The sequence below is a fragment of the Rhopalosiphum padi genome, chromosome 1, assembly GCF_020882245.1.
Source record: "Rhopalosiphum padi isolate XX-2018 chromosome 1, ASM2088224v1, whole genome shotgun sequence".
Lineage (NCBI taxonomy): Eukaryota > Metazoa > Arthropoda > Insecta > Hemiptera > Aphididae > Rhopalosiphum > Rhopalosiphum padi.
The window spans coordinates 28,307,295-28,323,485 of NC_083597.1; the positions used below are offsets into that span (position 1 = coordinate 28,307,295).

General features: G+C 29.6%; 1 protein-coding gene across 1 annotated transcript; it reads right to left on the reverse strand.

Annotated features, from left to right (window-relative positions):
• LOC132919168 (leucine-rich repeat-containing protein 58) lies at positions 1 to 10,603 on the reverse strand. Its single transcript, XM_060980547.1, has 5 exons — positions 10,442 to 10,603; positions 9,677 to 10,325; positions 6,454 to 6,670; positions 3,420 to 3,609; positions 1 to 769 (listed from the first exon to the last, which is right to left on the reverse strand). The coding sequence occupies exons 2-5, from the start codon at positions 10,186 to 10,188 to the stop codon at positions 600 to 602; spliced, it is 1,089 nt and encodes a 362-aa protein (XP_060836530.1). The 5' UTR covers positions 10,189 to 10,325; positions 10,442 to 10,603; the 3' UTR covers positions 1 to 599.
• Between the last annotated feature and the right edge of the window lie 5,588 nt (positions 10,604 to 16,191).

Consider the following 16,191-nt stretch of genomic DNA (forward strand, 5'->3'; position numbering starts at 1 on the left):
TTAAACAGGAATGGTTTTTATTTGCCAAACAACGTATATCAGTCGATTTTCCATTCGGTATATTTTCATATATTATGTCTACAAAAATATACAATTTTTAAACAAAAACAAAACAATGGTATATTTATAGTTATAACATAAACCGATAAATCTTATTAAATGAATTTAATAGGATAACTATCATTCACATATTATGTAAACAAGTCCAAGTTAAGGAAAAATTATTTCTCTTTTAAATCATCAATAAAGCTATTATTTTTACCATTAGAAATCATAAAATAATTAGGTAGGTAGTGACTGTTCATCAACATTGTTATGATTGACATAATATTTGTAATTTTTAAGTTGATAGTTATTTATAATAAATATTGTTTTATTTTTAATAACTTTCATCAATCTTTAATTCTACGAAAAATAAATTACACAGGTAGGTATAAGTTTATATTTTTTTTCGTGTACTCTGCCTATATTGAAAAATTTAACCCTTGGCCTTGAATAGCCATAATTGGGGCTTGTATGTATAAATATCGGTATTTACATATTATATATCAAATTAAATATGTAGTAGGTACCTATTTGTTTTTAAAATATTTACGGATTTACCCAAGTAAAACCTTTCTCATCATATTGCTGTCGGTGCTATCTCCAAGTATGTTTCTGTGGTTAACTATACATTTTGATGAACATAGGTACTGTAGCAACGGAATACGGTATTTGCCACAAAAGTCTACAAACTTAATGTGTTCAACTCTGTCGTCGAAAAATACACCTGCCAAAGTAAATAAAAACGTTACATTACAGTTCTGAGTTCTGATGAATTTAATAAAATATTCTGTAAACAATACAAGACTAATATATTAATTACTAATATGTAGGTACCTAAACTTAATATTCATAAAAAAAAAAATGTACAATTAAAATATAGTTTTTTAAAGTTTTTAATTACCCCCGGGGGAAATTGTCTCTAAAAAATATTAACACAGAAAATAATTTATTTTGTGACACTAATAAATATATATATATATATATATATTATATATAATATATATAAATAAATAGGCACCTACGCAGAGTCGGAGTGCCGGGATTCCTGCCTGGACCCCTGCCGTATTATAGTTCCTGGGCCCTTGTACTATGTTACCCTAAAATACAGTATAAAATTATTGGGCCTCAGAAAATAATTCCAGCCAGGGCCCCAGGCCGACCCTGGGTACCTATATAAAATTTATAATATTTTTAGTCTATATACTCTATAAAATTACCTAAATGATTCTTAGGGAGCCTCAGTGGCGTTATTTGGACCGCGTAGAGTATAGGTACATTACGTATTTAAAATCCAATATTGTAGCACCTAATTTGGCCTACTTTATAAATTGATTGGCCTGAATAATCGATAGAGGCTTGCGCTTAAGTGGCCTGCTCTATTACGCCATATGTATTAGAAAAAAAAAATTGAAATGACGCCACTGAGAGCACTAGAGAAATAATTATATAGACAATAACTAGTTAAGGGACTTCTTGCAATTGCAAGTCTTTTATGGTGGCAATAGAATATTTTAGGTAGGTTACCTACCTAAAGATATACCTACCAGTCCTACCAAAACTTGTTTTATAAAATAAAATACAAATTTTAACAAAAAGCGATACGAGATTAAGTTCAGAATTTAGAACAATTATTATGAATATCATATTAGGGCATATTTTGAAACAAGTGCAATGTACATTGGTATTATTTTCTCGTTGTTTTTTTTCTATATTTTAATTACCTACTTATTCTAGAGCATTTTTTGGACCTAGTTTTAATTGCATATTTTTAACATGTTATGCGTGTGCTATGAATAAAAAAATCCAAACCGGTACCCCATAATTGACAATTCACAATCATATAGAACATTAGAACAACGGTCCTTAACCTGTGGTCCACGGCTCCCTGGGGGTCCGCGATACTCATATTGGGGGCCACGGCAGCTTTAAGAATATTAAAAAAAAAATAATTTATATTACAGTTTTATGAAAAATTAAGTTTAATAAAAATAATTATAAATGTGTATGTTTTGTTGTGTCTACTTCTATAATTTGTTATAAAATAATTATTATAATTTTGGTTATGATAACATCAAATGTTTTGTAAAAAAAAAAGGTATTCGACAAAAAATTGGTAGGAGGTCCGCGATTTCTAAAAATCTTTCATCGGGGGTCCGTGTTTTACAAAAGGTTAAGAAACGCTGATATAGAATAATATAGGTTTATAATAATTGTTTATGCGAAAATAATGCCTAAAATTCCTTTTATTTCACGAAAAAGAAGAATCTTCTCAAAATAGACTATACGCACGCACCAAACAACACCCACAACTAACATTATAAAACAACATGTAACAAAGAAAGCTCTAACAATAATTTTGTAGAGCTTAATCGTATAAACTATAGAGTATAATAAAAATACATTTAAAATCTCTACGATTTTACACACCAAAATCAAATTCGTAAAACCACATAAATAACGTGTTAGGCATTATTCCTTAATGTATCGATTTCCAGTCATTTGGTCATACCAAAGTGGCAAAGTATATTGTGATTTGTAGGCAAACCCTTTGCTGTATCCACTGCAGTGACTTTGACACTACATCAAGCTGTGCTAATTCGAATTTATTTATTAACGTGCATTTTAAATGCATTCTATTATAGATTATCACCCCGTCAAGTGACAAGTGTAAAGAATGCACTACTTATTTTCTATAATCTCCAAACTAGCTACCAAAAAAAAAGGCAAAAATTATTAATAAACTTCCTACTAATAATAGCTCTTTAACAATACTATATTTTAATGTCAAAGGATTAAAAAACCGCAAAAATTACATTAAATATATTATTTATGAATGAATACAATTGATGTTGCGCTCATTTTTCTAACATCACAGCGATAAATATTCCTAGATAGGTATAGGTACTACGATATATGTACACAAATCATAACTTATAGCTCTAACAAAACTACCCATGGAAGCTCGACCGTCTTAATGAAATAATATATAGGTATAATTCCAACACTATTATCCTTTCAAACAAGATTATCTCCAAGCAAGTTCAATAACGATATCTAAGATATTTGTAGCTATAAAAAATTGTTTTCTGCTGAATGTTGAACTCGTGTTAATACTTATTAATTATTGTTCAGTGCTCCTTGCAGTGGTTTGCTGTATTGAAAACTGTTTTCCCCGGCAGTGCGTGTGACTTAGGTTTTATAGATATATTTATATTAGACAATAGTTATTACTTTACTAGTTAGATAGCCCTTTCTCATGTATGGTCATATTATTGATTGCTATATAAATTAAACGATCCATAAAATACTTCAAAATGTTATTTGCATTCATTATATAATCGGATAATCCTAAATATAAATATTAAGCTACTAACCTTTACACTTAGGGTTGACACAATGATGTGCGCTCGATAAGTATTCGATCAAATTGTAAGGCAAATCGCGTTCTCCATATTGTACATTGTTAATTTTCACTGATCTGGCAGACAGTTCGAGTAAAGATGGTGGATTATGTGTCATATCACTTACGAATCTCACAACCAATGGATTGTCCCTCAGGCTTAACTATAAATTAAATTAAGCACAATTTATTATGGTGATTTAATTTTACATTTAAACAGTAAATAAGTACTATTGTACTAATGTACTATTCATTTTCTTACAAATCACATTAAATAGGTAAATACGTATAATAATATAGAACCTTTTATACCTATAACCTATATAATAAATTTATATGTTAAAATATGAATTAATAATGTTAAATTATAAAAACTAATATATACCTATAACTGGTTATCATTAATTATGTTACCTTAATGTTTAATTTAAATTTATATGATTATTTAATTTATTAATAATTATAAAAGTGCATTATATTTATATTATTGTTATTGAATTAAAACCAATTTAGTGTAGAACAGTGTAAGTAGGTTCATGGTTTAAATATTAAATAGCTTAAAATTGCAAATATTTTGAAAATATCTAGATGTACAAAAAAAAATTGTAAATTATAATAGAATAAGTAAAAGTTTTAAATCCCAACAAATATTTCTGTATTAAAAAAAAATAACTGAAATCTTGTTTAAAAATCCTATTTAGTCGACATTTTAACTTCAAATATTTATAAAAAAAGTGCATACTCATTTATTTTGAAAATATTTAAATTTCAATAAAAAATAGTTTTAATAGATTTTTTTAATATTTAGTAAATGAACGCACGTATCTTCGCTACTCTGCTTTTTTACATTTTTTTTATTCTTCATATTCGTTTTCCCATTGAAATGTATAACAAAATAATAGGTTAACTACCATACCATTTATATCTGTACCTTTTTAAAGACTCTACAAAGTCCAGTTCTTTTTGAAACATTAAAAAAACAAAAATGAGAATTAACTGGTAAAAACATCTAAAACACCTTGTATATAAATATAGTACATTGTACCTAGACATATATGCAAGAATGGGCCTATCATGACGTGCATTATTAGTACCTTTATTCCATCACAGATATCAATAATTAAGATAACAATACTACCATACCATATTAGAATTTTAATCATTTAATTGCAATCTCCACTCATCCGCCTCATGCGTTGAAATAAAATCAGCTCTGGATAACTTCAAAGGTTAACATACTGTAATGATATACAAAGATATGGCCGTTCCAGTAGTATTTATAGTATTTAAGATTTTTCAAAAGACTAAAACAGTAAAAAAAAATTTTATTTTAGCACGTCTATCAGCGGTTATTTTCACACCAAGATTAATAATCTCACAAGCACCATGAAATAGTATAATGTCAAAATTTGCAAGATTACGGCCAAATTTTCACCTTCTACAACTACACTCAACACAATGATACAAATCATGAATCATCCTCCTGAAACTAACTGAAAGGCGTACAATCTATCAGCAAATTATGTCAATAAAATTATCTCTTCAAATACCTACAGACGTTGCCAAATTCACAAGAAACTAAAATAAAAATGTAGGTTTATTTTATAATTATGCCCCAAAATATAAGTTTTATCTCACAAAAAGCTAGCAACACCCTCCCTGTATTACCTCATCCATGCACTTATAACCTCAAAGCGCCTACTATAAAATCACATCTGATACCATACCAAATCCCTCTCTCTAACCAAGTAATATCAGCTTAGCAAGAATATTTGAATTACCGAAATTAATTCAGTAACAAATCAACTCCTATTACCTCTATAACAGCTATCATACTACTAATTAAAAATACGAGTAAAATGGTTATGTATATGGTACATAACTTTCTGTTTGTTCTTCCTTGTAACTGCAGCGCCATTTCTAAATTACACTAACGAATTGGTTTCAAAATAACATAAACAATGAATAGATGTAGCTCATAACAGAATCTCAACTCACTGATAAAATGTTCCAGATTATAAACCATAATTACATCCAATCACTCCGATGATACACGTATTATTCAGGCTCTGCAATTCAAACTTTGATTGATTTGCATTGATACAAGTATATTCTCTTATCAATTAGAATAAAAATGCTTTCAAATTTGTGAAATTTTGTTGATATCAGTATATCACCAAGACACAACATAACAATCAATCAATTTAAACATTTTATTAAATATGTAAATCGTGATTCTTAGTATCATAGAAGAATAAACGAACTATTAAGCCTTTTTAAACAACTCAATATTCTTTAAAGAACATTATAACTTTCTATCATTATCATTACAAATCCAACATTGTATCCCTAAATTTCTCCAAAAAAGTCTCTTTTATTGGATTTCATAAAACTTTAATTCACCTAAAATCTTAAAAGAAAAACTTTAATACTTCCCACTTATATTTTTTTGCAATATCTTCCTCTTCTCACATATTTTCCGTTACAATAGAAGTTTTCAATTATTGTAGTAGTAGGTAATACCAAAACCTAGCAAACATTTCAATATTTTATCATCGTACAGATTAATAACATTCTTTTATCTTTATTCTCGGAGGTCCTACAAAAATAAGTCTCCAAACAAATAAGCCCTTTATGGCTATTAGCTATATGAAAAGTATTAATTAACTACAAACTTATTCGAAGTATACAATTTAACTAACTTATCCGTCGCTGAAGAAGTTACTGATTTGTTGTTATAAATATGATGTATTTTATTTTAAAAACATACCCAATATAAAATTTATTTTTCAACTTAGTATTTAAGATAATTATATACCAAGTATCTAATTCGTTTCTTATAAGTTATAGGGTTTGAGTACTCACTCAATCAATTATAACGAAGAAGAGTGAAGACCGTGACATTTTTCGGCAGCCCACATTAATAGATAATAGGCCAAAGAAGGCCAAGAATATATTTTAAACATAAATTAATATGGGTAAACCAAATATGTTTTTATGGTATTTACCTCTGTGAGGCACTTCAATGATATGATTTCTATAGGTAGTGTACGAAGTCTGTTTTTGTGTAACATCAACGATTTTAGGTGTTTGAGATTGGCAATGGCCGGCGGCAAGCTCTCCAGTGAGTTATCACTCAAATTAAGCGCTTTCAAATTATCCAACATACCCAATGTCACAGGTACATCTGACAAATGATTTCCGCCCAAACACAAGAACTTCAACCTATAATAAAATATTATAGACTTATTAGATACTTAGTGACTAAGTACATATTACAAATCACAATTGTACAGGATCATATTTATTTATTAAATTTTAATATTCTAATTCTAAATGTATGTATAAATTATTTTGACCATATAAAAATGAAAATTGAAAATTGTTTATTCTGTCAAGTATTATATTTTTAAACATTGCAATAAACAATTGTTACAGATTTATTATACATTTAATTTACGGGCTTTATTTTCTCATTTATCATAAGACAAATCTGCCAAAAACAATCCTACACTTGTACGACCACCTAAAACTTAAAGATATAATGAGAAGCGTGATCGAAATATTGTCGTGATTTAACTATATAACAACCTACTCAAATGTGACAACTGGTCGATTATATGCTAGTTAAAGGTTCCTGTATACGTAAGAATGGCCCTTGATTCATATCAATTTTAAATGCAACTATAAGGGAGACGATCTATCGCCAAAAATAATTATTCATAGTTATGTATTGGCAAGGATGTAGTTAAAAATTTCATCAGACCGGGGGGGGGGCTGACAACCGGTGACTAATATTCAATAATTAAGACATGTTTTGTGTATATCTTTAAATTTTTACACATGTCAAATTTTTTATGATATTATTTATTATAAATTAAAACTTATGAGGTAGACTAAAAAAACAAAATCATTTTTATCACCATCGTCCATCACTATCATCAAAGTTAATACGTTTTCTTTTTTGTGAGTTTCACAAAAATCATCAGTTTGATGATGCTAAAAATATTAACATATAACTTGAACGTCTGTACCCTCAAGACTGTCTTCATAGTTTATAAAAACAAAATTATTTCTATTTTTATTTAATAATACAACTATAAAATAATTAAAATTTAGAAATACAGTATTATTATATAATATTTAATATCCATAATGATAATAATTTGATAAATCGATAATAATATATCTTCAACAAAACAAGCGACTATTCGTCGACCGTGGTACTAAAAGTGTACATATACTTTCATAAAACAAGTAATAATTTATGTACTTAGAAATGAAAATTTTCTTATATCCGTTATTCGTCGTAAATAAAAAGGACAATTTGAATTCATAACGTCGTGCGTATTACACCGTTATACGAGTATACGACTGATAAAAATTGTATATAATTTTGCTTTCATATGTATACAAAATATACACCTAATATTATTAAAATTTTCTAAGCTGAAATTCGTGTTTATTCCTTTCCCAATTTAAAATTTCATTGAAATTTAATATATTTTTCGGCTATGAACACGGAGTGGCGATGTTATGTAAAAAATAAACTAAAAAATAAAAAATATATATACTTTAAAATGCTCGTAACTCACTTTAAAGTTAAAATATCAATAAAAGCCTATTTTTGATATTAAGTAAGTTGACTCAAATATTAAAGTTAGACGGAGACTGAGACAACACATGCGGGTATAACTTCTTCTTAATGTTAATCTTGTTAGACAGTGATATAAACGATATTGTTAACAATATATTTTTTATTTATAATTCGGTTAATTTTTTATCATACTCACTGACCACTACACTCTACACGATATTTTGAAATTAAATTAATTTAAAAAATAAATTATTTATTATTATATCTGCATTTCATTTTGATATACTGACTTTTTTTTAAATATTTAGTTGAAATTTAAGTAATTTACTTACAGACTTAAGGAAATATTGTATGGCATAGCGCATAGATCCAATTTAATATGTATTACATAATTAATTAAACGCACCTCAACCTAACCACCGCGGCACCGCCTAACTCAACCCTCTAAAAAATACTGTGGGCTCCACACCTAAAACTAGGACATAATTTTCTTCTTCTTTTTTTTATCTAACAAAGAATATAATATTATATAATATAAATGTATAAATACAAATGTATGAGCTGTTACATTTATTTCATTTACGTCAGTCTATCAAATTAGTGCGTTGTTTAATTTGTATTTTAATAAATAATACCACTCAACGCTATCGATCTGGTCTTTTTTCTATTCTACAGTTCTTCTATTAGTATCACTAAGACTCACTCTATAATCATAATTTAATTGCCCTTCCTAACTGAAATTAAAACTATAATGTTTATTTCAGCTGTCTTATAGTGGCGATGAACTGATGACTTGATAATTAAATTGAGTTGTAGTTCGACATAATTTATAAACATACACACAAGTATTTGAAAATCGAAAGATCATTAAAATAATAATTAATATATTGTTGTAATAACCAATAACAAATGCATTTGATTTATTTGCCGATAGGACTATATGCGAGAATAACAACTGAAGAACTTTGGTCTGACTGCAAAAGGCCAAGGTCAGTGACATGAAAATGTTTGTCTCTGGTTTCGTTGACGTTATGGTTAGATATTCACATTGACCCATACATAACTACATTTATAACGTACCTACCTACAAGCGAATTAAAATACGTTTATCGAATTATACCTTTGTATACTATAACTTCTCATCTATAAATGTCTTACATTCTAATCATCTTATTAAGTGAATACTTTATAACTGTAAATATCAAATACCCTCATAAAGCCTCGGATACATTATGAAGACGCATGTAAAATTACAGAAATTATTCTTAGCATTTGCTTCAAACCGAAATCGTATAAAAAAAAAAACCCCCCAAATCGGGATACCTTCATAATATATTGATATTTATTCAATCATTGATGTATACCTAGTTCCTTCGAGGTACTATCACCACGAGACGATCAATACGCGCACGCGCCCAAATATCATTGTTGCACGTATAGGTAATCGCGTTTCTTGTGCAATTTTAGATACGCAATTCGGTTGTTATCATAAATCTTGAGCACCATGACCAACACGTGACCAATAAACACACACAAAAACATCGTGCAACCCAAAAAAACTTCAATTATGATAATAATTATGCATATACAGGTAAAATACGAGTTATATAACAGGTATTGTGTAAATACGATACCTGATGAGTTTGTTGATATCTTTGGGTATCTCGACCAGATTATTGCTGCCCATGTACAGGTACTCGAGAGTGGTGACCGAGAGCAGCTGTTGGGGAAAGTGCGACAACCGGTTGCCGCTGATGTTGAGCACCTTGAGGTGGACGGCACAACCGAACTCCTTGGGGAACCCGTCGTCGTCGATCAGATTGTTCTTGGCGACCAGCGTGGTGAGCGGCAACCGCGCCACGAAGTCGGGCACATGCGTCAACCGGTTGTTGCTAATGTCGAGCACGCGGAGGTGCTGGAACTGATTGATGGCCGGCGGCAGGGACAGCATGGCGTTGTGGTTGAGCAGCATCGTGTCGATGCCGTCCGGCCGGCTGCGCTCGCACATGTCGACCAAATGCTTTTGGATGGTGTCGCCGTCCAGCAACAGGTAGTTGAGGTCCATCGTCTTGACGGACGATCCGTCGTCGATCGGCGCGTCGCTGTCGCTGCTCTCCGACGTCGACCCGTAATACCCGTTGAACATGGTCGCCGATAATAATGGCTATTAATAATTATTATATATTTAATAAATACAGGTACGTGTATCGGCCACTGCTGCGATACGATATGGTATATGGTCTCGTATACCGTTCACGAACACTGCAGCGCGTCTTGTGCTGTCTACAAAACCACAAAAATAAAAAAAAATAAAAATAAAAAAACCGATAAAAAATATTTAAATAAAATAAAAATAAAAAAAACAAAAACGTTATAGCAATCAACCACAGGGTACCTACCTACATACGCATGTATATTGAATATCATGTAATACGGCAGTGGACGACCGTGACTATTAAACCTACCGCGCGGCTGTTATGCGTAGGTATAGGTACGGTGCGCGCGCGCGATTCACTCGACTACGGTAGGCAGGAAAATAAAAGTTTGCCGATGTCGCGGCAACCAGTTATATGAACATGGAGTGTGTACCGAACACTCGATACGTCGATAAGCCGTATTTTGAATACGCGGTGGCGGGAGGGGCTGTAGGCATTAGCAGCAGCTGCTGCTGATCTAGGTTTAACTGTGATAGCGTGATAAAATTAAATAATACAAATCATCGAGTCTGCGCGTAGTATACTATACATGGGTAAGGTACCTGCTACTGTTATTATTATTATTATTAGGCCACTGTTACTATCATTTTTCAATAATAATAATAATAATTAGTAATAATTCCCGCTTTGTCTGTAGGTGCTATACACAACTACGCGAGAACGAATACGGTTAGTATAGTTGGTACCTTATAACGATTAATTTATTATAATATATACTGTATTACACGCGTGTATAGGTAATCTAATCGCTCGCAGCCGCGTCACTGTTTAATAGATGATGGTATGATGTGGGTACCTATACGCGTAGACGCGTAGTGCATGCCAAATATGTATTATAAAAACGATAGGCTATACAAACATAATAATTAATAAATAATAATTTTTTTCAATATCTATAACAACATTAGGTATACCTGAGATATTACTAGTCATCTGAGCCGACAATTTTTTAGATTTTATTAACTGTATGTCCGCACGTCATTATTATAATAATTAACTACTAAAGTAGGTACTGATATTATTTTAAAATTAAAAATAATAGAGTATCTATTACACACGTCAGGCCCCCTTTTAATATTTAGGCCCCTCAGCCCCTGTTGTACTAAATATTTTTGCAGGCCATATCCGAAATTTCTAATAATAAATTTACCATAAATTAATTAGTCAAAAATAATAAGTTATTATGCTATTATTTAATTTTTACTTCCATATCCTTATTATTAATAAGCATTTTGAGAATAATGTCATTTTTATTATTATAATATTATTTAAGTGATTCGGTGAGCCTATAACACGCAGTGCATTGCATAATGTCTACTTATCAAATATAATCTATAGAGGCTAGGTGTTTAAATCTAATTATTTATCTAATCAAAAATAGTTACAAGCATGTGTCACTTACACGATAATTTATGAGTAATTAATGATTAACCTGCAAATTAAATTATTATTTAATATAAAATAAATAAATAAACATTTCAAAAATTATAAATTCATTTAAATGGGTTCCTAAAATAGGCTGGTTCCTGTACAATAGACTCCCATAGTTCCCTCTCCCTTTTGGGGATCATGTACCTACGAGATACCTAACAGCTAAATTATCTTCATAATATAGTATTCGTATTCAGCTTGGTCAGTTGGATATATAAATAATATGTAGTAAGAGATAAGTAATAAACTAATAATAGTAAAAACTAATAACTTATATAATAACTATAATCTATCAAAATGAAATTACACTTTCACAATTTTTTATCTATAGCTAATTTGTTCAACAATTTAGGTATTATTATTGCATTATATTATATTATACTTATATAATATACAATACATATACAATTTTAGGCTCGAGTAGGTACCTATAGTACTATAGTGGTAGGCGCGCCACTAAAAGTTAATGCTTTAGAAGTTTTATTTTCTGACAACTGGCAACTTAGTGTAAACTGTAAATGAACCTTGTTTAGTCTAGAGTAAGTACCCAGAGTTAGGCAAAATATTATTAAGATAATTATTCGAATAAGTATGTATTCATTCCAGTTTTTTCTTTAGATAGTTCTATATTTTTTTCATTCATAGTATTTTTCTACTTATTTCAAATAAAAGAAGCTTTACAACCATGAACTTAAAATACAATGCCAACTATTGTTTTTTTAATACGCAAATGTTTTAATTACCAAAATACCAACCATGTTAACTAAGATAAAATTACTGAAAATTATTCGAATAAAAAATTATTAATTATATATTTTAAAATAAATACTATAAGTGAAACAAATATAAAACTATCTAAACTCTAAAGAAGAAACTAGAAAGTTAAAAATTCGAATATATTTGTATTCTGTATTAGCATTATGTTTGAAAATTGTTCAAATACATTTTTATTTGATTAATTTTTATTCTAATATAAGTAGATACCTAATTGTTAGTTTCCCCTTTAAGTTAACAGTAAAATCATAATAGACGCGTTTAAATGTTTAAAATATATTCTAAAAAATATGTTTGTTATTATTGAATGAGTACCTACTTTCCAACTTTATTGAACGTCATTGGTGGAGCTTTTTTAAAATTATTTTCTGTCACTATACCTATATACGCCAAAAAGACATTTCATCAAAGATTTGTTTACATGTACAAAATTTCGAACTCATTTTGTTGGAAATTATTAGGTATGATGAAATAAAAACACTAATTTCAGTTTTTTTTTAATATGATTCAAACATTTAAACAGCAGGCCAATTGTTTTGTCATCAGACCTCGTATTTTTATCGTTGTAAATACAATATGTATTTTATGTATACATATATTGATGGGATTAAAAGTTTATATATTTAATATTTCAATCAATTACAAAAATTGGAATGTTAGAAGTAGAAAATAGCTTTTGTCGTACATATTAATAATAATCAACTTGGCATAGTGACGCTCAATAGGTAAGCACATATAAATGCCAAATGGGTGATTGTAAACTCGGCTCGAGGTAAAAAAATGATCAAAAGGTCTATTGTAAGCTTGGCCCATGTTTTTTTTCGGGTAAAAATGATTGACGTGTAAAGTTGGCCCGAATAAAAATAAACGTATAATTTTGTTGTAATATTTTTGAGAACCACTTAGCCTTAGCATTACCCAAAGGACACCACATGATTCTCATTATCCTCCAAAAATTATTTTCATTTTCATATTATTATACATGATACAAAATTCGTTATACAAATATACAATTTTGTAAAAATTTAGATAAAATGTTGGATTTAATTTTAGTACCCATCAGTAAGTACAAAAAATACTAATACATACTATAATAGCTATTGAGTTAATTATTTATTTTTATAGAATGACGGGAAACATTGGGGATGATCTGTTGTAAAATACTGCTATATAGATATAAGATATGCGGCATGTAGATACCGGGGCACTGGGTTATTTATTAGGTATATGAATAACGAAAAATTATAAAAATAAATTGTAGGTATACCACATTACCACAATCGCATCTTTGCACTCAAAAGTTAACATCGGACATCTTCGTACATCACAGTGGACCCCAGTTGATTGAAGCATTGTAACTATAGGCTATAGGTACACGAGCATAGGCGTGCGTGGACATTTGTGGCAGGCTGGGCTAAGTCAATAAATATTAAGAAACCTGAACTCTGATGGAAGAAACAATTAAAATGTTACATACTTTAATTTACCAACTCATAATCACCCACTATTTAAGGCATAAATCATTCATATGATTAAAAACAGATACATATTTTTTTTTAATTAAATAAGAAATATTGTAATTGCCAACACAGTTTAATACAATTTCGAAATCTGTAATGGTAATATGACATAATATGTTATCAATTTTATTTTTAAAGACATTTAATTTATTATTATTTATTATCATTGTGTATCAGTTATTTTTCACCTACCTATTTAATGTTTTATGATTTTTTAAAAATCAAAAATCTTTATGTTTAGAACATGTATTACTATGTATAAAAATTTTGGTACGGCTCGCAGGGTGTGCCACGGCCCACCCGCCCCCCCCTGTGCGCACGCTTATGAGTAGGAATACAGTAGATTCTTAAAACTTTGACAAAGTTGTGTAAAAATTAAAATCAGCTTTTGAAATAACACCTCTATGACTTTTAACTTTGAAGTGTTCATATTAATTTATTAATTTTAAATAAGCAACTATATTAATATTCGTTCTACATTAACGAAACAATTAAAGTGATAGTTCCAAACTGCATGCTTTGTTTAATATTGCTCATTTGCACAATTATAATGGAATACATTTGATTATTATATAGGTATTATCTCACGACTCACCACAAACTTTTCATATTTATACCGCTATTTTTAAAATTTAAAATTAAATTCTATAAGAAATTCTTATAATGTATACCTGTTGTACTTTCTTTCGGACCGTCCAGCCATCCTCAAGGACCACGGGTACACTTGTCATGTTAACCAAAATAATGATAAATCGGTTAATAAATATTCATTTGGTTTCTATACTTAATTATTGTTGATTTAACAACATTTTTGAACAAAGATATTTTTTTACGACTTTTTCAATAATATATTTTATAAACCACTATGGTGCTTTTCTAACAATTTTCTACAACTTTGACAAAGTTGTGTAAGAATTAAAATCAGCTTATAGTCTTGATACATAAAGTGGGATTAATATTTCAACCATTTTTTTACTTCCCTAATGTTTTCTATTTATTAGAAACATAGAAATCCAACAATCCCGAACACATTATACCTACATGAGTATAAAGTGAATCGTCACTGCAAACGTCAAAAATGACATTGTATGCCAGTGGCGTAATTGTGGGGGGGGGGGGGGGCAAGAGGGGGCAGTTGCCCCCCTGACATTTTTTTGAAAGCTAAAGATATATATTTTAACCGTGGGGGAGGGGTGGAGGGGTTTTGATAATAATAAATATATTATATTCATTATACATTGCCCCCCCCCCTAGATTTTTTCCCAGTTACGCCACTGTTGTATGCGTTTTATTAAATAATATGTAGATATGTTAAAAATAGTAACATTTTATAATTAATTTCAAATTTTACACACAGTTAATCGGTAGTGCACAGACTTATCCTATCACTTTTATATTGCTGTTCTCGAGCCGTTCGCCAAGTATATAGAATTGTCCCCGACGGCTTCAGGATACCATAATCACGGTAACAATTAGCGCTGCATAACGGAGCATTTCTTCGGTACTGGTTATAATGTATTATATTTCCCCGTCAGAAAGGTAAAGCAGGAATTCCGCAGTGAAAATATATTAAAACAATTGAACATTAGTACACGAGAGCGGCTAGCGGGTACCTAAATATATTTATAAGTAACCAGTTAATTAATTAAAAATCCGTTATGGTTGTGCGGTTGTGCCATATTATAGATATTATACTCATTAAGCTCATCCCCCGACATGGGCCATGGATATACCATAATATATTAATATAGTTGATAATCTAAAGGAGATTCCGATTAGAGAATTTATAAAAGGAAAATACTTTAAATGTCAATCGAAAATCGAAAAGCAATTTATAGTAATAGGACAATTACAACTTGAGAAATTAGTTTTAGTGTACCTAGGTATTTAAAGCCATTAATTTACAATAATATACCAATTATCAGTTATATGTAAGTATCTATATGTGAGGTATGTAACATAAATACATAATATTCATATATTAAAATATGTTTTATCGATTTTGCAGCAACCATATAGTTGTGTTCAAGGAACTTTATAAACTAGAATAATTTGAATGTATAAATATATTCCTAAATAATTTTTATAATTTCCTATACATTTAGAATATTCAGATTATTATGACAATTTCCAGAACTAAAAGAACCTAAGGGCTAAGACTAAGACGATATTTAAAATAATTACAATAATTACATATCTATTTAATAG

Excerpts from the sequence above, each read along its gene's own strand:
- LOC132919168 (XM_060980547.1), bottom strand. The coding sequence starts at position 10,188 with ATGTTCAACGGGTATTACGGGTCGACGTCGGAGAGCAGCGACAGCGAC. Across the intron at positions 6,671-9,676 it reads GATATCAACAAACTCATCAG|GTTGAAGTTCTTGTGTTTGG; the intron begins GTATCGTATTTA and ends ATTTTATTATAG. Across the intron at positions 770-3,419 it reads TGTCAACCCTAAGTGTAAAG|GTGTATTTTTCGACGACAGA; the intron begins GTTAGTAGCTTA and ends TTACTTTGGCAG.